A 24,005-nucleotide genomic window follows, 5' to 3' on the forward strand; every position below is an offset into this window, starting at 1 on the left:
TGACCATGCTTTGAGTACTGTGTGCAGTCCTGGTTGTCCCATCTCAAGAAAGATATAGTGGAACTAGAAAAGGTGCAGAGAAGGGCAAAAAAAATGTAAAGGGGATGGAACGACTCTTAAGGAAAGGCAAAAGAGCCTAGGACTCTTCAGATGACTGAGAGGGGATATGGTAGAGGTCTGTAATATAACGAGTGGAGTGGAAGAGACAAATAAGGAACAGCTATTGACCCTTTCAAATAGGACTAGGGAACGCTCCATGAAACAAACTGCTAGCAGATTCAAAACAAGTCACTCAGCACCCAATCAAACTTTGGAGTTTGCTGCTGGACAATGTGGTCAAGGCATCTAGCCTAGGTAACCTTAAAAAGGTTTTGGACAAGTTCCTGGATGAAAAGGCCATAAACAATTATTAGCCAGGTAGACTCGGGGAAAACTACCGCTTATCCTTGGGAATGAGTAATTCCTGGTGGTCTGGATTGGCCACTGTTGGAGAGAGGATGCTGGCCTCAGTAGAACAGTGTGCATGGTAAGTCACCCTATGGTAAAATTGTATTGGCTGTGAAACTGCACACTGGCATGTAATTGTCATGCTGCTCTGTACATTTGGCTGATTTCTCAAGGCTAGGAATTGGGCTGGTTTTTGTCCTCCATTCTCCTTTTCCTTTACTATAGCAAATCAGAGAGCTCAGGTACAGCAGGACCTAGAAAAGCGAAAGAAGTGCCCTCCTGGGTCAGGCCAAGGGTCCATCGAGCCCAGCATCCTGTCTCCAACAGTGGCCAAGCCAGGTCGCCTGGAAGCACCTAACAGATCCTAATACATCAGTTTCAGGTTCTTCCCAAAAATTAAGAGATGGAGAAACCAAAGTCAGTCTGGCTAATAATTATTCATGGCCCTGTCCTCCAGAAACTTGTCCAAACCTTTTTACAACTCTTACACCACAGTTTCTGGCAACAAGTTCCATAGCTTAATTATGCATTGACTGAAAAAAATGCTTCCTTACATTCGTTTTACATCTGCTCCCTGTTCATCGTAGGGAGTCTTCCCTAATCTCGACTATTTGAAATGTTCCCTACACACACAATTTTATAATTAATTTCATATCCTCTCTAACTCATCTCTTCTCCAGGCTGTGTAGCCTTTCTTCATGAGTGGGCTGATGCAGCTCTATGATCATTTTTGTTACCCTTCTCTGTACTTTTTCTAGTTCTGCTACATCTTTTCTTGAGGCGTGGTTTCTTAAGGTGTGACCTCAACATCCATTGAAACAGAGGCATTATGATATTCCTTTTTTGGTTTTCTTATTCCTTTGGCTGCCACTGCACATTGAGCTAAAAATTTTAACGTATTGTCCACAATGACATCAAGGGTGGAAATTCCTGATATGGAATATAGCATTGTGTATACTTAAGATTTCCCTATCTGCATCACTTTGCATTTGTTCATTTTAAATTTCATCTGCCATTTAGATGCCCAGCCTTCCAGTTTCACAATCCCTTTCTGCAGTTTGAACTACTTTGAACAACTGTGGCATCTGGAAATTGGATTACCTCAAGTATTGCTCCTTTTTCTATACACTAATGAATGTGTTAAACAGTGGTCCCAGTGCAGATCCCTAGGGCAGTGTCCCCAAGCACTGGCAGGTGTATCGTGCACTCCTGCTGGCCCGCCTGCTCTTTTCTCTCTCTCCTTTCACCCCAGTGAGAGAGGCAGACATCCTTCTATTGCTGCCGTTGCCACCTGGGCTATCAGCACCCTCAAGCCAGGACGGGAACCAGTGTCAGTAACAGCTGGCAAGTATATCATGGCCTTTTCTTCTTCCTGCCCCCACGACTCTGAAGAGGAAGTGATGTGTAGTGAGGGCGTGGGAAGAAAAAAGGGCCATGTTGCATTCAAAAGTAGTGGTAGCGCGGGCCTAGAGAAAACCAGAACATCAGCTGATGGTCCACAAGAGGAAGAGAGCAGCTTTAGTCCCCACTGCCGATGGGATTCTTTTTTGGACCGCAGGGGCTGGAGAAGGAGAGTGGTGCAGCTCCCATTTGTGCTCTGAGAGGGTGGGGGGAAGAAAGATTGAGAGCGAGCCAGCATATGCATAAATGAGAGAATGTGTGGCTGAGAGCTTACGTGTGAGAGATTGTGTGTGTGTGTGTGAGAGAGAGCATGTGTGTGATTGAGAGCTTATATGTAAGTGAGAGAGAACACGTGTATTTGATTGAAAGAGAGACTGGTCAGGGAGGTGAGTGTGTGTGTGAGAGACTGGTCAGGGAGGAGACTGATGTATGTGTGCAAGAGTGAGAGACTGGTCGGGGAGATGACTGGTATGTGAGAGAGAAACTGGTTGTGGGGGTGTGACTGGTGTGTGTGTATGTTTGTGTAAAAGACTGAGAGACTGGTCCTGGGCCCTAAGGATGAGGAGCGTGAGGTCAGAGCTTCAGCAGCCACTACTACTTCTGGTGTGTGCTACTGGACCTGCAAGGGAAAGGAGTAAGAGAGTTGCTGGAGAGGGTAAGTTAAGGTGGCTTTTTTAGTTCATTTTTCTTGATTATCATATTAATTATTGGGTATTATGGGTGATGTCTGCTGTTTGAAATATTTTATTGGTGTTTGGAGATTTTTTAGGAATTTTTAATTATTGGATGTTACTCTCAATCGTTTTGAAACATTCTCTTTATTAATATAGTTTTACAATTATTTTATATTTTTTGAGGAATGTATAAATAGAAATGTGCAGAGAAAAACTGAACTGGAAATAACAAGAAGCCAAACTGTATGCAGTGCAACAATGGAAAACCAAAAACATTAGCTTTATGGTCACTATATTCTGTATTTGGTGAGGGTCTGTCTGTGTTCTGCATGTGAGAACCAGGTAAGGGTGTTCTGCGAGCTTGTAGTTTCTTGGTAGGGATCTATAGCACCTTGTCTTGTTCTGTTTTCCTAAAAGGAGGTGTATTGGTGTTTAGGGCCTGGTTTAATATTTGTAGTGTTGCCATTTCATAGGTTGGGTTGTTACTGTTGGCGTGTGTTCCATGATGCAGGTGTAACTTTGTGCTGATTAGTTTGTCTGCATTATTAAAGACAAGCCTCCAGCTCCCCTCCCCTCTTACTGTCCTGCTGCCCCATCTCCCCAACCCCCTCTCACTTTCCCACTGCTCCTCATCTCTCATTCTCCCAATGTTCCTCCTTTCTTCCCCAGGTCCTCTCCTGCAGCCCCTTCCCATTCTATCACCCGCTGGTCTCTCCCCTCATTCTTCCATTACACTCCCCTTGCACTCACTGCGCCTCACCTGCCCAGCACCTTTCTCTTCCTTATTCTCCCACTCCTCCACCTACTGTGGCCCTCCCCTTTCTCTTACTATCCTCCTTCTTCTAGTTCCTTTACTATGAGGCCGACGTGCTCTATCGCCGGCGCATGCGCGGCACGTCCGTCAGAGCCGCTTTGTACTGCACATTGAGCTCTGACCTACGTGCTCTGCGGGTCTCTGTCTCGCGCGCGCCTCACTGCAGCCCTCACACGGCTCAATTTCCTCCCGGCGCCGCTCTGCTCTGACTGACGTGCTATGCCCGACGTGCTCTCTCGCCCACGCATGCGCGGCACGTCGGGCAGAGCCGCACTCTACTGCGCATTTGCGGGCCGTCGGTCAGAGCCCATTTATATTGCAGATCCTGGGACTATGTTAGGTGCTATATTTCTGTTTTCATTTCTCCAGGTTTGCACTGCATGCAGAGTGGCGTTTTAGGTTTCCATTCCAGTTTCTTTCTCCATGTTTGTAATATCAGTCTTTCTGTATTTGGTGAAGGTTGGTTTTGATGGTCTCACCAAGGTGAGGTATTTTACTAAAAGCATGTAGGCATTTGTATCAGTCTTATTTATTGTGTTTTCTTAATAGGGATATGCATTGGTAGTGAACTGCTGTCTTTTCATAAGTAGGGCTATTGCACCTGATGGTGGAGGAAGTTTGTGTTGCTGTTACTGAGATGACATCAGAATATCTCTTTTTTTTGTATGGTGACTTGTACAGGGAATGCCCTTGTTCTGCTCTGCACCCAATGTTGGGGTTCCTGTGGATGCAGAGTGTATGTTTACATTTAGCCCCGTTAGTCATGTGTTCATTGTGTCACGCATGTGAGAGCCATCTGTCAGGTGTGTCCTGACAGACAAAAGGTTGAGAACCACTGCTCTAGGGCACTTCACTGTTCGTCATTGGGAAAATGGACCATTTAAACCTACTCTCTGTTTCCTGTCTTTTAACCAGTTACCAGTCCATAACAGGACACTGCCTCCTATCCCATGACTTTATAATTTCCTGAGGAGTCTCTCATGAGGGACTTTGTTAAATACCTTCTGAAAATCCAGGTACATTATATCGACCTGTTACCCTTATATCTTCAAATAATTCTAATAAATTGATAAGGCATGACTTCCCTTTGCTAAAAAAACATGTTGGCTTTTTCCCATTAAGCCATGCCTCTCCATTTGCCGATAATTTTGTTCTTAACTATAGTTTCTACCATTTTGCCCCACACTGACATCAGGCATATACTGGTCTTCAGTTTCCTGGATTGTTATATTGGCTGCCCTCCAGTCTTCAGGTACAGCGGCAGATTTTAATGATAGGGTTCCAGATTTACAGGAACAGACTGGCAGTTTCATATTTGAGTTCTTTCAGAATTCTGGGGGTGAATGCCTCTGTTACTGGTGATTTGTTGCTATTTAGCCTGTCAATTTGCTTTAGATCTTCCAATATAACAGTGATTTGCTTCAATTTCTCTGACTTGTCACCTTCAAAGAATGATTCCGGATTGGGTATCTCCTCGTCATGTTCTTCAGTAAAGACTGAAGCAAACAATGTAGTTTTTCTGTGATGACTGTCGTTTTTGAGTGCCTTTTATCACCCCCTAGTCTTCTAGTGGTTCAACTGATTCGATTGCAGTCTCTTTGCTTTTGATTTACTTGAAAATACTTAATAGTTTTTTGCCTCTGTAGCAAACTTCTTCTCAAATTCTTTTTTTGGCCTTCCTTATTGTTTTACCTCTCCCTTGCCAGTGATTATACTATTTCCTATTCTCCTCATTTCATCTTGCTTTCCATTTTTGACCTTAACCTATTTCCTAGCATTATATAACCTCTGGCAGTTGTTTGATCTTCCTTTGATCTTTTTTAGTGTGTGAAATATGTTTTTCTGCAAACAAATGAGGAATCCAGCCACACAAGTAGGTGACATCGTATGGCACCAACATGGAACATGCTCTTTCAGAGCTCAGAAAGATCTAGAAGTCTTTCTGAGCATGTGAGGATGTTCTATGCAATTGCCTTGAGAGGTGTCTTAGTTCCTTTTCTTCCACTGAAGCAAAAGAATATCTTGTTCTCTCTGTTCGCCTGCCACCATATTTTTTTCATGATTTTTTTTAAGGTTTTCTTTTCCACTTTCTTCAGTTATATTTCTTGGTTACTCTCATCTTCTCAAAAAAAAAAAAAGTTTAGATTATTCTCGTCTACTTTCTTCATCATGTTGAAGAGTTCGAGATCAGATAAAAAGCTTTCAAACTTTGTGCCAAATGTAGGCACAACATTTCCAGCCTGATTCTTCATAGTTTGTGTTGTCTGGAGCCTGGACATGACATGTCTAATTGTGCTGCATTTGGAAGAATATCTCCCCGAGCGCTCATGCAGAGAACTTAAGTTAAAATATTTCTTATCCTTCGAACAGAGAAAAAGTTTGGATAGTACATAAAAGAAAAAGGTCTTAGTCTTCTAAGCACCGAAATCGTAGATCATCCTCTTCTCATGCCAAGCGTAGGAAAGAAAGGAAAAGATCTCTTGCACCATCAGCATCAAAAGACATTGCCTTGAGTTCCTTTGGTCCCAAAGAATACAGTGTCTGATGTTGGCAAATTGGCTCCAATGACTTGGGAACCATCTGTGCCATTCACCTTGATGCTATCCAAATGCACAGAAAATTACAGACCCAAAAGGCTTTGGTGCACATACAACATATCACCACAGATTCTTTTTCTATTTCTACACCACTGATCTTACTACTACAACTATGACACTCAACCTGCCCTTTGTACAAATGTTGTGGTTAGAATTTGTTCATAATTATTTGTAATGAATCCTATCAACTCCTCTGTTGCATGCAGTGTAACCCATTCTGGGAAAACTGCCACTGAATTAGTCTGTCACCTATTCCTCCTTATGAGAAACCTCAAACAGCTCAGGAGGACCGAGCTCAATGTTCATTATCATGAGGGAATTAAACAACTTCAAAAGAAGATCTAGTGTTAATTTCTGATTCAGATGAGGTATTAGCATTATCCTTTGAAAAATATTCACTTCAGTTTTCTAGAGGTTCTTTGGAATTACCGTCTGATCCATCTCCCAAGCTTGTTAAAACTACTACTCCGCCAGAAGATGTCATACTCAGTTTCATTCAGAGGATGGCAGATTCAGTGCTGTTCAATGTGGAGAAAGAAAGCTGGTGAACAAAATTTCCTGGAACATTGAAGTTTGTTTAAGCTCCTAAAGAATCTATGGCCATTCCTGTATATAAGGCACTTCAAGACCTACAATTAAAAATTTGGCAATTGCCTCTTACTGCGCCACCAGTGGCTAGGAGAATAGACTTAAAATTTAAGATCCAGCTTCCTGATGACTCTGTGGTAGTAGAAACAACCCTGAAGAAAGCAAAAAAGTCAAACTTGTTCTAGCCAACTCTGGGAATGAAAGCAAAATTACTAGATATTGTAGGCAAGTTGAATTTGCAATCAGCAATGCTACAATCAAGAATTTCGGCACATCAGTTTCAAATGGTTCAGTATTTTGCCAAAAAGTAGGCACATCAGGAACTCTGTTATTGGATATTCAAGATGAAGTTAAATTTCTCCACATTGCAAATATTAACAGTAGCTATGGAACAATCTTCACATAAGAAATTCTAACATCAATATTCTCAGAAACAATGTTACTACTTCCACAGAAGATATCCGCATTACCTTTATATTAGTCAATGTCCCCAGTTATAGCAACAATCGCAATAGCAACAACAAATGAGCCCATCCTAGAGACATAACTCAGCAAAGTCTGTTCTTAGTTTTGACAGACTAGTGGCCTACCTTTTTCTTTGTTAGACTCTGTCAGTGGGGCGAAGACTACAACATTTTCACAGTCAGTAGTCACTCATCACTTCGGACAGTTGGGTTATAAAAATAGTTCTCAAAGGTTCTTGCCTAAATTTTCAAGAACTACCACCAGTCAGTCCTCCACATCAGAGCCAGATACTAAGAGAATCACTTGCCTTAGTGTTGGTGTCACATTCAGTAGAGCCAGTCCCATTTGCAGAAAGAGGAAAAGGATTCTTTTCCAGATACTTTCTGTGTTCCATTCTGGATTTAAGGAGTCTTAATAAATTCCTCAAAAGAGAGAAATTCAAGATGAGCTCCCTTGGCACCATCCTTCATTTAGAAACTGGGGATTGGTTGACAACCCTAGATTTACATACATACAGCCATTCACATGAATCACCAGAGATACTTGTGCTTTTGTAATAAACAAAGATCACTATCAGTACTAAGTCCTGTAGTTTGGCCTATTGGCAGCTCCAAGGGTATTTTACCAAATATCTGGCAGTAGTAGTTGTACATGTCAGGAAATAGTCTTTCTATATCAAGAAAATTGGCAAATATTGAGCAGATCGTTTATGGAAGTGGAACAAACCACATCCTATGTGGGTTTCTTAGTAAACTTCCAAAAGTTCCAACTCTAACGCCAATATGTCAGTTGGAATTCCTAGGCGCTTTCTTGAACACCACAGAAGAAAAAGCTTTTCTTCCTTTACAGAGGATGAAAAATCTGAATCATATAGCTCACAAGTTGTCTGTCCAATCATCGCTCTCAGCCAGGACCTTCACAGGAATGTTAGACAAATGGCAGCCACTGTCTGTGTCATTCCCCCTTGGACATTTATGCAGGAGGCAAGCCCTGTGGTATGTGAGACTCATTGGAATCAGCATACTCAATCAATGTCTTTCGGAATAAATATAGCCAAACTGTTCATTCATACCCTGCATTAGTGGGCCTAATCTTCAAATCTTTGTGGTCAAAACTTTCACTCTCTGTAAGCACAATAAATATTAATGACAGATGCCACAACACAAGGCTGGAGTGCCCATCTCATTACAATGTGCTCATAAGGCACTTGCACTGTCCAAGAGAAAAATCTTTCAGAGCTGAAGGCCATATTCAAAGCTTTCCTTGTCTTTGAAAAGTGGGCAAAGGGAGCAAAAGTTCAAATCCAAACAGTCAGTCAAGTAGCCATGTATTATATAAACAAACAAGGAGGTATATTTGCAATCCTGTGCAGGATATGGAATTGGGAAAGTTCAATACTCTGGCAAACTCCTAAAACGTTGACTGTAGCATTACAAGTGGTCTCTTTTTCCCAGCATGGTGCACTGTCTCTTTTCCAGTGCTGGGTAATGCTACAGGTGGACTCTTTACAAAGCCATTGAGCCACAAGCTTCCACTGTATTGCTTGAAAAGACCGGCTCTGAATTCTCTAGCATTGGACAAGTTTGTCATTCCATGGAACAGGCACCACTTTTATACATTTCCACCTCTCTCTCATATCAATGACCATCTTCAAGTAGGGCAACGGGAAGATGATTCTCATCACACCAATGTGGTGGCATCAGGTATGGTTTCATGGCTACAAAGGCAAGCTATTTCACTATCAATACATCTTCAAATATTTCCAATGTTGCTAATACAAAAGTTACTTCTTCATCCCAACTTTCAGTTGCTAGCACTAACTGTATGGATATTGAAAACCAAGTAGTGTAATCAATGTCATGTCCCACGAAGATAGAAGTAGTTTTAGTGGCAAGAAAGCCCTCTAACAGATGCTTATAACTTTAAATTGAAAAGAATTTCCAGTTGGTGCACTAGCCAGAACAGGCAGATCCATGAAGCTGCTCTACTTTCATTCTACATCAGTATCTTTTCAATCTCTTACTGTCAGGATTGAAACTAACTCTGTCGAGGTACTTCTAAGTACTATTGCTGCCTATCATCATCACTTGGAAGGTTATTTAATTTCTCACTATCCTATGGTAGCTAAATTCATCAGAGGTCTCTACCATCTTTGTTCTCCAGTTTAAGAGTTCCTCCTTCACAATGCTACCTCAACATAGTTCTCTCTAAATTGAGTTCACCATTTGGACTTTTGGTACCAGATCATCTCAAGTTTCTATCTTGGAAAGTAGTATTTTTTAATAGCAGTGACCTCGGCATGCAGAATAAATGAACTTCAGGATGCTCCCTACACACACATTTTTAAAATTAGAGTAATCTTGAGAACTTACCCTAAGTTTTTACTGAAGGTTGTTTCTCAATTCCATTTCAAACAATCTATTGTATTTCCTCCTTTTTTTCTGAAGCCTCATTCCAATAAAGCTGAACTGACTCTTCACACTTTAGATTGTAGAAGAGCTTTGTTTTATTTGGGACTGTCCAAGACCTTTACAAATTATCCATAGTTATTTCAAGACTTACCAGTGAAAAAGCAAGCATTATAGCTTTCAAATGTATTTCCTCTTGCTACACTAATCCTGGAATCCCTGCCAAAAAGCCCTATCAAGTCAGAGCAGTATCAGCTTCAATTGCTCATCTCTTAGCTTAAGTTCGATATCTGCAAAGCAACTTCTTGATGCTCTATACATACTTTTACCAAACACTTCTGTCTCGAAGAAGACTCCTGAAAGGATAATAGTTTTGGCCAAACAGCTTTAAGAAACCTATTCAATTAAAAGCTTCAATCTGCCCTCCTTCCTCTTTTTATTGGGTTGCAATTCCTCTCTAGCAAAAATTAAAATATTTCATTGGAACCCTCAGCTTGGGAGTCCCCATATTGGTGGCTGGATTTGTCCTGCTTGTCCATGAACAAAGCAAAATTGCTTACCTGTAAATTGTTCTCCATGGATAGCAGGACAAATCAGCTACGCAATCCCACTGTCATCCCCTATAATTGAAGCTTAGCTAGTGAAGAGACTAAGGAGACTGGTGCAACGGGCTATACGAGAACACTTGCGTATGCTCAGAAAGACCATGGTCCATGTTGGCGCCGTACAATGTCGTCACCCACTTGTATGGCTGGTTTGGCCTCCTATCCACAGAGAACACCTGTTGCAGGTTGACAACTTTGCTTTATCTGAGTTTTAAAGATGGTATTTTTATAATGTGTATTTAATAAATTTCCTGTTTTATTTTGTATAAATAATTGTCTTTTTTTTTTTATATACATTAATGGTTGTTAAAATTTTCTTTTGAATCTAATATATACCCGTAAGAGATGATATATGCCTCTCTTGATTAGTAATTTTTAAACAATTTCCATGATTCATGCACACTTTTAACCCTTGCAACTGCTGCTTTTAGTTTCTTCCTGACTAATTTTCTCACTTTATCAAAGTCTCCCTTTTTGAAGTGAATGCTGCTGCAGTAGTTTTACTTAATATTCTCCTTTTTATGTTTATATTAAATTTGACTTCATTATGATCACTAGCCAAATGGTTCTCCAGCATTACCTCTTGCATTAGGGCCTGCAGTATACTGAGAACATAAAAACATAAAAAAATGTCATGCTGGATCAGACCAAGGACCATTTGAGCCCAGGATCCTGTCTCTCAACAGTGGCCAGTCTGGGTCACAAGCACCCAGCAGATCCCATAAAATAGATCTATTTCCTGTTACTCACACCCAAGGATAGCAATAACTTTCTTTAGTCTATCTGGCTAATAATGTGTTATATGGACTTTTCCTCCAGGAACTTGTTGGAACTTCTATTCAACCCCGCTATGCTCGTCACCTTGACCACGTCCTCTGGCAACAGATTGCACAGTTTATGCACTGATGATGAAAAAGTATTTTCTGTGATTTGCTTTAAATCTGTTGGTTATTAGTTTCATGGAGTGTCCCCTGTTTTAGTATTTGAACAGATAAATAATTTATTCAGCTGTTCCACCCCAATCGTGATTTTATGAACTTCTATCATGTCCCCTCTGTCGACTCTTTTCCAAGCTGAAGAGCCCTAACCTACATAGCCTCTCATCATAGGGAGCCATTTCATTCCCTTTATAATCTTTGCCCCCTCCCCTGCAGTTTTTTAGTTCCACTGCGTCTCTTGAGATGAGGTGACCACAGCTGCACACACTATTTAAGGTACGGTCGTACTATGGATCGATAGAGGCGATATATTATTCTGTTTTATTCTCCATTCCTAACATTCCGAGCTGAGGATTTCAATGTCTTGTCCACAAGGACTCAAGGTCCTTTTCCTGGGTGCCGACTCCCAGTACAGAATCCAACATTGTGTACCTGTAGTTGGATTGTTTCCCCATGTGCATTGCATTAAATTTCACCTGCCATTCAGATGTCCGGTCTCACAAGCTCCTTCTGTAGTTCCTTGCAATCCGCTGCTGTTTTAACAACTTTGAATAATTTAGTGTCCTCTGCAAATTTTATTATCTCACTCATTGTTCCTTTTTGTAGATTATTTAGAAATGTGTTCAACAGCACAGGTCCCAAAACAGAGCCATATGGTACTCCATTAATGACTTTTCTTCATTTGGGAAACTGACCATTTAGTCCTACTCTCTCTGTCCTGTCTTTTAACCAGTTACCAATCCACAACACGACATTGCTTCCTATCCCATGACTTTTACATTTCCTGAGGAGTCTCCCTTGGGTGACATTTTCAAATGCTTTCTGAAAATCCAAATACATACTATCAACTAGCTTGCTTTTATTTACCAATCTTTTAGATTTTTTTGAAGGTGTAAGGCAAGACTTCCCTTTGCTAAAACCACGTTGACTCTTCCCCCATTAAGCCATTTCTGTTTATATGACCAGTGATTTTGTTTTTAAGAATAACGTCAACATTTTTGTCTGGCATCACCATCAGGCTCACTGGTCTAGTTTCCTGGATCGTCCCATAATCTTTTTTTTTTTTTTTAATTTGGTGTTACATTGGCCACCCTTCAGGTATTGTGGTTATTTTAAGTGTTACAGGTTACCAGTAACAAGTTTGCAGTTTCATATTGAGTTCTTATGATTCTAGGGTGGATGCCACCCAGTCTTGATGAATTATTGATCTTTAGTTTGTTAATCTGATCTGTTACATTTTCCATGATCACAGAGATTAGTTTTATCCCTATTAAAGAATGTTTCAGGTGCGGCTGCGTTCCCAGTATCCTCCTCAAAGGCCAAAGCAAAGATTTCAGTCAGCTCTTCTGCTATTTCCTTGTACTCCCTGTGCATCCCTTTTACTCGGTCGTCATGTAGCAATCCAGTTATTTATTTATTTATTTATTTTTGGTTTTTATATACCGATCTTCCTGCATTAAATACAAATCAAACCGGTTTACAAGGAACAGGAAACTGCCTGAACGGCGATACATAGAACTAAGAACAAATGGTACATGGCAAACATAGATAAAATTTAAAATTTAACTGAACAGAGAGAAAAATAATTACAATGCATAATAATAATTACAATGCAGTTGACTCCTTTATAAGCTTTTTGCTTCGAATGTACTTGATAGTTTTTTATTTTTTGCCTTTCTGGCAAGCTTCTCAAATTCTCTCTTGGCCTGTCTTACTGTTTTATTACATCTAACTTGCCAGTGCTTATGTTCTTATTTGTTTTATTCATTTGAGTCTGCTTTCCATTTTTCGAGTGAAGGTCTTTTGGCTTTAACTGCCTCTTTCATCTCATCATTAAATCATGTTCACTTTCATTTGGTCTCCCTTTTATCTTTTTTTTAATGCATGCAATACATTTTATGTGGGCTTTCAAAATGGTATTTTTAAACAATTAATCGACAAAATCCAATAAATCAAGCAAAAGAAGAATCCAAAACAACCCACTGTGGTTGACTCAGAATAGAAAATGATATAAAAGCACTTTAAATATAGGAATAAAAGGGCATTCATAAAATGTGGCACAACATTAAAGGCTGTAAAATGCCTTTCATAGAGACGCCGCACAAGATTTTAATCATAGGCCATATCCAAGATCATTTAATAGGAAAATGATGGTCATCTTCATTATCAAAAAGGGACATGCTCTTTAAAAGGTTAAATAAGTGATTTCTTGTCATTTTCTACTTTGAGCCATCCACAGTGGGTTATGTTGGATTTTTCTCTTGGTGGATTTATTGGGTTTTTGAATTTGTACTTATTCCCAATGGCTTTTCCAGCTCAGTTATTCACATGACCTCTTATCTAACCTTTTGAAGAGTGTATCCCAACTTGTAATGAAGGTTGGGGTTTTGCAACTGAAATGCACGACCTTGCTCTTTTTTTTTTTTAGCATTAAATGTTAGCTGCCAGACTCTAGAGTAGGGTGGCGAACTCCAGTCCTTCAGTGCCACAAACAGGCCAGGTTTTCAGGATATCCACAATGAATATGCAGTGCCTCCGTTTTATGCAAATATATCTCATGCATGTTCATTGTGGATATCCTGAAAACCTGGCCTGTTTGTGGCTCTCGAGGACTGGAGCTCTCCATCCTTGCTCTAGACCATTCTTCAAGTTTCACTAGATCTTTACTCATATTTTCCACACCTTCCAAAGTGCCTACCCTATTGCAGATTTTGGTATTTGAAAAAATGTAAACCTCTGCAACAATGCCTTCAAAACTGAACAGAAGCAAACCAATGATCAATCCCTGCAGCACACACTGGTAACACAAAGTGAGCTCCATCTGTTACTGCCCTTGGTTGTGTTTAACCCAAGCATTCCCTCTGGGGTCCATACCTAAGGCATTTATTTTATTTAAAAGTCAGCCTTGCTGAAATGTAAGTACACTACATCTAGCACTCTCCCCATCCCGCAGTTAAAGAAATTGCTTAGATTAATCTGACAAGGCCTATCTCTGGTAAATAAATAAATAAATGGAAATGCTGCCCCTGATCCTGGATTCCGGGTATCGCAGTAGCCTGCTTTAATAGTGACTCCATTCATTTAGGTGAGGTCAGCAGACTAATTGGTTTGTAGTTTTCAGACTCCTTACTTGCCCTTTGTGAAGCAGAGCCACATCTTCCGGAGTCAGAAGAAGCAGAGCTGCCAGAACCTCCCTCCGTTGACCCCATTGTTTTATCTTCTGAAAATGATGTGAGCTCTATTTCACTTCCATTCCTATGGTGGCAGTTTTCTGTGGTCCTGTAGAAATATTTCACATATTCTTGTCAGCCTCACACATATTCCCCCTTCACCTTTGAGTCTTACAATCCCATGTTTGTACTTCCTTTTGTTACTAATATTTCTTTACCCCTGCTTTACAGTATTAGCTATTTTTCTTCCTTTTGCAGACTTGCTCTCCTGATTTCTTACCCACCTTCTCTTAGGCAGCAATATCTGGAAAGGCTATCTTCCTCTTTCCACAGTCTCTTGTAGGTCATAAATGCTGGTCTTTTTTCCCTCTTACCTTTCCAACCACTTCAATAGAAAACCACAGTGGCCTTTTTTGCCTCTTACTTGTATTTATTCTAGCAAAAATGTTTGTTGCTCTTACAATATCTTTTTTTCCGTTTTGATCTCTGCTCTTCTACTTCCCTATCTTATCCCATCCAGTTAATGCCTTCTTGAGATACGGTCCCATCTTAACAAAGTTAGTTTTTCTGTCCAGCTCCTTTGGCTTTGAATGAACCACCATTGGCTGTGCTCTAATACTGAACCTGCTGTCCTGTGGTTACCAGAAATACTCTCCTCACTTATAAGCGCTAGCTCCAGTTTCATTCCCTCAGGTTTTGGTTCTTTTATCATTTTCCCTGTAGACTGCAGGGCCCTCCCTGCTTCTTGAATGCACTGCAGCTAGGATTTCACAATCAACAACTGGCAAACTGAAAGATAACCCTCTCTGGTCTAGCTCTTCCCTTCAGCCACCAGTTTGGGAGCTTAGAGTTTTCACTGGACTCCAATCTCAATGCCAGAGTCCAAGTCCTAAAAGTGACCAAAGCAATTTTCTTCAAACCTCACCAACTACAATATCTATTCTTCCAACAGCATTTGACCCAAAGTAGTAACTTGGGGTATAGCCCAAATGTTCTGCAAATGACCACTGCATCTTACCAGGTACTCTGGGGGTTGGGGGTGAGCGGGCAAAGTCCCTGCTGATGACTACCTCACTTTCAGGCCGATTCAGTAAAGTCCGCGGGAGAACGGGCAAACGCCCGCTCTCCCGTCGCGCGCACAGGCCACTCACCTGTGCACACGATTCAATATTTAAATTAGATCCGGCGGTAGAAACGGGCAAAAGGAGGCGCTAGGGACACTAACGCGTCCCTAGCGCCTCCTTTTGGCCCGGAGCGGCGGCTGTCAGCGGGTTTGACAGCCGACGCTCAATTTTGCCGGCATTGGTTCTCGAGCCCGCTGACAGCCACAGGCTCGGAAACTGGAAGCCGGCAAAATTGAGCGTCCGGTTTTCGACCAGACAGCCTCCGGCCGACTTCAAAAAATTTTTTTAATTTAATTTTATTTTTTTTACCCTTCAGGACCTCCGACTTAATATCCCCATGATATTAAGTCGGAGGGTGCACAGAAAAGCAGTTTTTATTGCTTTTCTGTGCACTTTCCCGGTGCCCGACGAAATTAGCGTCTACCTTTGGGTAGGCGCTAATTTCTGAAAGTAAAATGTGCGGCTTGGCTGCACATTTTACTTACTGAATCACGTGCAAATACCTAATAGGGCCATCAACATGCATTTGCATGTTGATGGCCCTATTAGATTCGGCGGATTGGACGCGCGTTTTCCACCCCTTACTGAATAAGGGGTAAGGGAAAACGCACATCCAATGGCAGGTATCGGCCCGTTTACCAGGTACCCTTCAAGACCATTCATCCTCTGCCCATCCATGACATCTGGCAACTTATTTGAGGCATTAATGGATGGGAAGATCCTGTTGATACAGGGTTGTAGTCTGAGTCTCACTTTCATCTACATTTATTATTTTACCAGTATTTAAAAATGTGTATACCGCTTCATAAAAGAATATTGAAGTGGGTTCCAGTAAAGCATTCATAATAAAATAAACATTGCAAATTAATGCAGCATAAAACAAAGATAAATCATGCGAATAAAAGTAGAAAATACATGAACTTACATCAAAGCGGGGGATAGAAAAAAGCTCGAACAGGGACTAATGGATTGAAGGCTAAACTGCACTAATAGGTCTTTATTTTTTTCTTAAATTCTTTGGAGCTGGATTGAAGCCTTAGAGACTCAGGGAGGGAGTTCCATAGTATGGGACCTGCGACCAAGAAGGCACACTGTCTAATCTGGCTAGTTTTACGGAGGGTATTTCAAGGATACTTTTGTTTAGTGAACGACGATGGCAGGTTGACTGATTTACGTAAGCTTGAGCATAACCAAATCGAGGAATTCTTATAGAGGAGGTTGTGACTAATGGTAAGGATTTTATATTGAATGCGGTAGGAAATGGGAAGCCAGCATAGAGAGTAAAGAACTGGGGTTATTTGATCGAGGTGTTTTGCGTCAACCAAAATACGTGCAGCTGCATTTTGTATCAGTTGTAGGGGATGAATAGCAGTAGATGGGAGACCGAGTTATAGGGCATTACAGTAATCAAGCTATGTAAGAGTAAGGGCTTGTAATACAGAACAGAAGCCATGAGGGTATAATAGTGGTTTGATGTACTTTAATAAATGAATCTTAAAGAATGACGTTTCTACCAATGCAGAAATGTTGTGAGTCATGGATAAGGCAGAGTCAAGAGTGACTCCAAGGTTTTGGGCTTTTGTAGTAATGAGAACTGTATAATGAGTTGGAGGTCGACATGAGGATTGTGAGATTGTGGACAAATGCAGTATCTATTTTTGAGGTGTTGAGTTTCAGACGGTTGTGAGCTAGCCAAATATTAACAGAGTTAATGCAAAGTTTTACAATGGAGAGAGTGTGTGACCAGGAGGTACTATAACGAACAAAGAAATGGATGTCATCGGCGTAGATTTTAAAATCTATGCCTAGACCTGCCAGGAGATGGCATAGTACTTGAGAGCTCCCCAGCCCCAGAGCTAAAATAAAATGACTCCGGATGTCAAATGTGTTCTTATGCAGATGATTTTGTCATTCTGTTCCCCCACCACAGAAAGGTCTACAAGAAAATCTAAGCCTGCTAGAGACCTACTGCAAATCATAGGCCATACAAGTAAATCTACAGAAAACAAAAATTATGATTTTCCAGAAAAGGCCAAAAAATCTCCGAGATAAACAAGAAGTTGAGCATACCCTAGACCAGTGGTTCTCAACCTTTTTTCGGCCAGGACACACCTGACAGATGGTTCTCACATGCGTGACACCCTGAACATGTGACTGTCACGGGGCTATATGTAAACATACACTCTGCATCCAAGGGAACCCCCCCCCCCGCCCCCCCGAAAGTGGGTCAGAACAGAACTAGGTCATTACCCATGCAACTCACCATACAAAAAAGATGTTCTGGTGACATCTTAGTAAAAGCAAAACAAACTCCCTTTACTACTAAGTACAGTAATTTCCCACTAATGCATGTCCTATTGAGAAAACACAACAAATAAGATTGATACAAATGCTTACATGCTAGTAAAATACCTCACCTCAGTCACACACAAAGCCGACCTTCACCAAGGACAGAAAGACCACAAATTATAAATATGGAGACAGAAACTGGAATGGAAAACCAAAAAAGCCACTCTGCATGCAGTGCGAACCTGGAGAAATGGAAAGTGAAATATAGCACCTAACATAGTCCCAGGATCTGCAATAAAACACACAAACTAATCCGCACAAAGATACACCTGTATTATGGAACACACTCAAACAGTAACAACCCTACCTAAGAAATACAACTATTAAACCAGGCCCTAAACACTAATACATTTCCTATTGGGCAAACAGAATAAGCCAAGGTGCTACAGAGCCCCACACAGAAATAATTGTAAAGCTATACTAAAAATGTTACAAAACAGCTGCTGAACAGAACATCCAACAATTTAAAACCTCATAATTATTTTAAAATTGTCCAAATATCAATTACATATTTCAAAACAGATTACATAATACCCAATAATTAAAATGGCAGTTAATCAAGAAAAATAAACTTAAAAAGCCAGTTTTACTTACCATCTCCAGCAACTCTCCTACTCCTTTGTCTTGCAGGCCAAAAGCACTCACCAGAATCAGCAAGGGCTGCTGAAGCTCTGTCCTCATGATCCTCTTCTTAGGGCCCACAACCAGTCACTCACTCACTCACACACAAATACCCCAAATTAGACTCTATGACCAGTCTTTGTCTCTCACGCACACATCAGTCATCTTCCTGACCAGTCTCTCTCTCTCACCCAGAAACACATCACCTCCCTGACCAGTCTCTCTCTCAATCAGACACATGCTCTCGCACTCACTCACCCCCCCACACACCCCGGCCCTCACCCAGGCTCCCATTCACACCCACACCCAGAATCCCATGCTCACATGCATGCACTGGGCCTCACCGCTAAACCTCTTCTTCCTTCACTGCAGGGATGGGCTCCAGTTCCGCCGCAGCTTTACTCCAGTGGGACTTCTTTTTCACCGCCACGGGGATGGGCTCCCGTGGCGGCCTTGCTTCCTCGGGGTCGGGTTTCCTCTTCACCGCCACAGAGATGAGCTCCTGTGGTGGCCTCTCTTCCACACTGCCACTCCTCCCAACCCCCCACCTCCGACCTATGCTTTGTCCCTTTTCCTGCCTCACCAGCCAATCAGAAGCTTCCTCCCTTTTTTCTTCTCCCACTGGCAGGTAGAAGGGAGGAGGCTTCAGATTGGCCTGCCCACGGGCAGGAAGAATGGAGGAAGCTTGCCATTGGCCCGTGGGGGCAGGGAATGGGGAAGCACAACCGGGGCAGTGGGACACCGGGAGCCGCGACACACCGGTTAAGAATCACTGCTCTAGACTATACATACCATGGCTTGAGATTAAGCGCATCTGGGAGTTTTAAATTGTAAAGACACTGCAAGAAAAAGCTCTTAGAGCCCTATGTGCAACAAAGAAACCTCTGGAGAAATACAAGCCCCCAATAAAACTATTAAAATTATTTAATAGCATAATTCAACCAGTCCTCTTATATGGGGTGACGTCTGGGGCTATCATTAACCCCAAATTATACAGAACCCCCAAAAGAAATGCTACACCTCCAGTTCTGCAAATCGACATTCTGTGTCCCTGGTAATGAGTGCAGAGCAGAATTAGGACACTTCCCCTTACTACTCACCTTGCAAAAAAGATTATTCAAATTCTGCCATAATCTCAATAACAGTGACACAAACTCCCTCAACTACCAAACTCTCTGTGAAGTAACACAGAACCTTGGAAAAAAAACACTCAACGTCTGTTGCAAAGCTGCCGTATCATTCCAGCACTAACACCTGGAACTCAGGCTTCTATAACCCAGCATATGAAGAGACGGCAAGGCAAATATTGCAATATGCCCTAGAATACTAATATATCTCCTATTGGAAGGAGCAAACTGGAGAAAAGAACAAGCTGGACTGCTACAGATCCCTACACAGAAAATGCACATTAGCTGAAAACTTCACCTCAGCCATATGCATCTCCATGGCTCTTCCGACAAGCCTACCCTGATTAAGTACACCGACTTCTGCAAGTATCTTGCCTACGCCTTGTATATTCCTGTAAATAGTCCATTGCAGTTTTTATTTATTGCTTTAATTCCTCCACCTCCTGCTCTTTGTATACTCCTCCTTGTTCGCCCTCCCTGTTCATTGTAATTTCTACCTTTAAAGTTACATTGTAAACCGGTATGATGTATGCATACTAATACCGGTATATAAAAGTTTTTAAATAAATAAATAAATATATATATGTTTATTGTGAACCGATGCGATGTGCGAACGGACATCGGTATAGAAGAGACTTTAAATAAATAAATAAATATACAGAAAACAGGCAAGCTCTCGCCGAATACAGGAGAAGTGATCACAGGTTATAAATAGAAAGATATAGACACACATTAAACTGGAAACTCTGTATGCAGTGCAACACTGGAGAACAAGAAATGCATTTCCTCCTGAGCTGTGCAAAATGCAGAGATCAGAGACACTCATTTCCCAGAGCTGACACTTCCCACAGGAGAATGAGCAAGAAAAAAAACTCTATAGCAGCAAAATATGAGGTATCCCACCCCCAGAACAGAAATGTGATCTGATCAGGAACAATACAACCAGCACCAAAATCTGAGAAGTCCTTCATGCCGTACTTTCTCTAACTTCTACCTTTGCTGGCTTTATTACCATTTTGTAAGTTTTCACTTCTTTTCCTGTGCTTTTATTTTAATTATTCTGTATATTACTTTGGCAAAGTGGTACACATGCATGAAGTTTAAATATTTATTTTACTTAAAATATTTATAGTAAGTTTATAATAATAAAAACATCCTAAGCGCATTACATGTTCAACCTAATGCAAAACACAAAATATATGCAAATCTAAATATAAATTATAAATAACAGTAAGGCACAAAATAAAAATACATTTTAATAACAGGTAAAAACATACAGAACATAAACCAAAACACACAGAATAAATTCAATGACTCTTCTTCGTTTTTCCAACATATAACAGGTCACATGGACAATGAACAACATATACAACATTATTTTAATTTCAATTAGCATAATTATCCAAAAAATATTTTTTAGCAGTGACTGGATGAATGGTAATGTTTTTTCATGATTTTTTTGTTGTCAAGGGTGTGAGAAGTGCTTATTACACTTTTACACAGTAACGTAGTAATGATGGCAGGTAAAGACCAAATGGACCATCCAATTTGCCCGGCAATTTACTTATGGTAGTAACTGCCGCTCCGTGCAGGTTACCCCCATGTCTCTGTTAAGGGCAGTAACTGCCGCTCCGTGCAGGTTACCCCCATGTTTCTGTTAAGGGTAGTAACTGCCACTCCATGCAGGTTACCCCCATGTTTCTGTTAAGGTTAGTAACTGCCGCTCCGTGCATGTTACCCCCATGTTTCTGTTAAGGGTAGTAACTGCCGCTCCGTGCAGGTTACCCCCATGTCTCTGTTAAGGGCAGTAACTGCCGCTCCGTGCAGGTTACCCCCATGTTTCTGTTAAGGGTAGTAACTGCCACTCCATGCAGGTTATCCCCATGTTTCTGTTAAGGGTAGTGACTGCCGCTCCGTGCAGGTTGTCCCCATGCTTCTGTTAAGGGTAGTAACTGCCGCTCCGTGCAGGTTACCCCCATGTTTCTGTTAAGGGCAGTAACTGCCGCTCCATGCAGGTTACCCCCATGTTTCTGTTAAGAGTAGTAACTGCCGCTCGGTGCAGGTTACCCCCAAGTTTCTGTTAAGGGAAGTAACTGCCGCTCTGTGCAAGTTACCCCCATGTTTCTGTTAAGGGCAGTAACTGCCGCTCCATGCAGGTTACCCCCATGTTTCTGTTAAGGGTAGTAACTGCCGCTCGGTGCAGGTTACCCCCATGTTTCTGTTAAGGGAAGTAACTGCTGCTCCATGCAGGTTATCCCCATGTTTCTGTTAAGGGTAGTAACTGCCGCTCGGTGCAGGTTACCCCCATGTTTCTGTTAAGGGTAGTAACTGCCGCTCTGTGCAGGTTACCCCATGTTTCTGTTAAGGGCAGTGACTGCCGCTCCGTGCAGGTTGTCCCCATGCTTCTGTTAAGGGTAGTAACTGCCACTCCGTGCAGGTTACCCCCATGTTTCTGTTAAGGGCAGTAACTGCCGCTCTGTGCAGGTCATCCCCATGCCTTCTGTTCAGGGCAACAGTTAAAAAATCATAAAAAACATTTGCATATTCGGGGCATTAAGTGTTTTGAAAAAATGGACTTCATAGTTTCATTTCAGAGAGAATGTAACCTTAGGGACAGATTAATTATGTCAGCCCTAGAAGCAGATAAAGATACATCAAACATCCTGTTGAATCAGTTTAAGTGCTAGACATGCTCTCTTTGCCCTCAAATGATGTAGACCAGTTTTTTCATTCATCCAGTCATTGCTAAAAATATTTTTTGGATAATTTGAATTGTAGTTCACATAATTTTGTATATGTTCCATGTGTGTTATATGTTGTAAAAACGAAGAGGAAAGGTCATTGAATTTATTCTGTGTTGGGTTTTTATTTGTATGTTTTTAGCTGTTTTATTATTAAAATGTATTTTTATTGATTTTTTTTATGAGCCTTATTTGTATCTTTTGTATAATTTTAGCATATTTTCTTTTTAATATTTAGATCTGTATATATTTACATTATGCACATGCATCATTTTGCCTTTCATGTTTCATTTTGTCATTAGTCTCTCTCTTTTTATATCTAAATTACTTTGCTAACATGTATAATTGTCTTGTGAATAAAGTTATTTGAATCTGAATCTGTCTGCAAATGTATAATGTAAAATGGCCCTCCTAGGGAAAACCTGCCAGCCCACTTCCTGATATTGTAAATCGAACCTTGAACAGTAGCATTAGCTAGTCGTCGTATGTTCATAGCATTGTGTTGCAGTGTTAGTCTGCTATCGTATACTTTGAGCTCTGCTGCTGGAAGAGTATGAAATAAATGATAATACCTAGAGTTTCAGAGCAGTTTTGTGAACGTCTTTAATAAAATCTCTCTCCATTTCTTGGGCATGGGAAAGAGCTCTGTGTATTGTGTTCCAGTCCCTCTTTCCAGTTTAACCCCACGGAGCCCCCTTCATAAAGCACACAGTTTCTTTAATATTTTCCTGTGTAGGCCTGTGACCACCACACACTCAGTCCCCTTACCAACCCCTTTCCCCCTCCATGCCACACACACAACCACCCCGGCTGGACTGGCTGGAGGGAAGGGAATTTGTCGCACTGTAAGTGTTCAGTTTTTAACTGGGTTTTTTTTTTTGGTGTGGGAAGATGGTGATTAAGTGGATGGTTTTGACAGATGAAATAAATGATCATAGATGAAGCTTGAAGGCTTTTGTCCATTTTAGAATGAGAGCCATCTGAGAAAAGTCCACGTACTATGACCTCTCTTCCTGTTGTGTAAGAGAGGTTTCTTCTAGACATCCATGTCACAGAAAACTGCTTTTCTTCTGGCTTTGCATTTTTTGCGTTAAGATGCCACTTGCAGCAGGGGCTCTGCTGAAGATCCGCTCTTTAGCTGCCTACGCTGTGTTCCTGATGAACAGTGCCATCTGTTAATGGTCCCCATAAATACCTTGAAAGTCCGTTTCTATCCAGTTTAGTATATGGGTTCCAGTATATTTGGTACAACATGAGTGTAATTACATGAGAGCCCTTGTTTGAATTTGGTTCCTTTGTAATACCAAATACTTATCACCTGCATCTTCCCTTTCTGATACAGGCAAAGCTCAGCAGGTTATGTGAACAGGACAAAGTGCTCCAGGCCTTGGAAGAGAAACTTCAGCAGCTCCACAAAGAGAAGGTAGGAAAAGGAACATTTCTTACATGAAACTGCTGTTTTCTGTGCTTATTATTCTAACATTAGTCCCTTTTTTATTCTCCCAGTACACGCTTGAGCAGGCTTTGCTATCTGCCAGCCAAGAGATAGAAATGAAGGGAGATGATCCAGATGCCATACAAAATGTGGTCCTCCAAAGAGACGATTTACAGAACGGGCTACTCAGCACATGTCGGGAGGTGTCACGAGCTACGGCCGTAAGTTATTTGCTCTTGGCTTGTGTTTTTAAATTCTCATTCAGGATTTTTCTTTCTGTGATCACTTAATTGGGCTTTCTACAGGATCTTTTCTCATTAGAGCAAAGCCAGTTGCATAATGTGTGCTGAACAGGGAAGTCCTGAAGGGAGTCTTGGCCAGGAGCACAGGTTTTGTTGAGGCAGTTGGTAAATGAATCTTGACGATCCGAGCGTTCATTATTTCACCTGAACCCAACCAAACAGTGCTTTGCACAAAGTGCATGGAGCAGGAGAAAGTCCT

General features: G+C 41.3%; 1 protein-coding gene across 6 annotated transcripts in view; it reads left to right on the forward strand.

Annotated features, from left to right (window-relative positions):
• LOC115089239 (pleckstrin homology domain-containing family A member 5-like) overlaps window positions 1-24,005 on the forward strand; it is a 249,729-nt gene that overhangs the window by 121,008 nt on the left and 104,716 nt on the right. For all 6 annotated transcript variants that reach the window (XM_029597341.1, XM_029597344.1, XM_029597346.1 and 3 more), the window contains 2 exons: window positions 23,412-23,492; window positions 23,576-23,725. In XM_029597341.1, coding sequence (XP_029453201.1) covers window positions 23,412-23,492; window positions 23,576-23,725 — 231 coding nt within the window. The remainder of the gene's footprint in view (window positions 1-23,411; window positions 23,493-23,575; window positions 23,726-24,005) is intronic.

This window comes from Rhinatrema bivittatum, chromosome 4 (genome assembly GCF_901001135.1).
Source record: "Rhinatrema bivittatum chromosome 4, aRhiBiv1.1, whole genome shotgun sequence".
NCBI lineage: Eukaryota > Metazoa > Chordata > Amphibia > Gymnophiona > Rhinatrematidae > Rhinatrema > Rhinatrema bivittatum.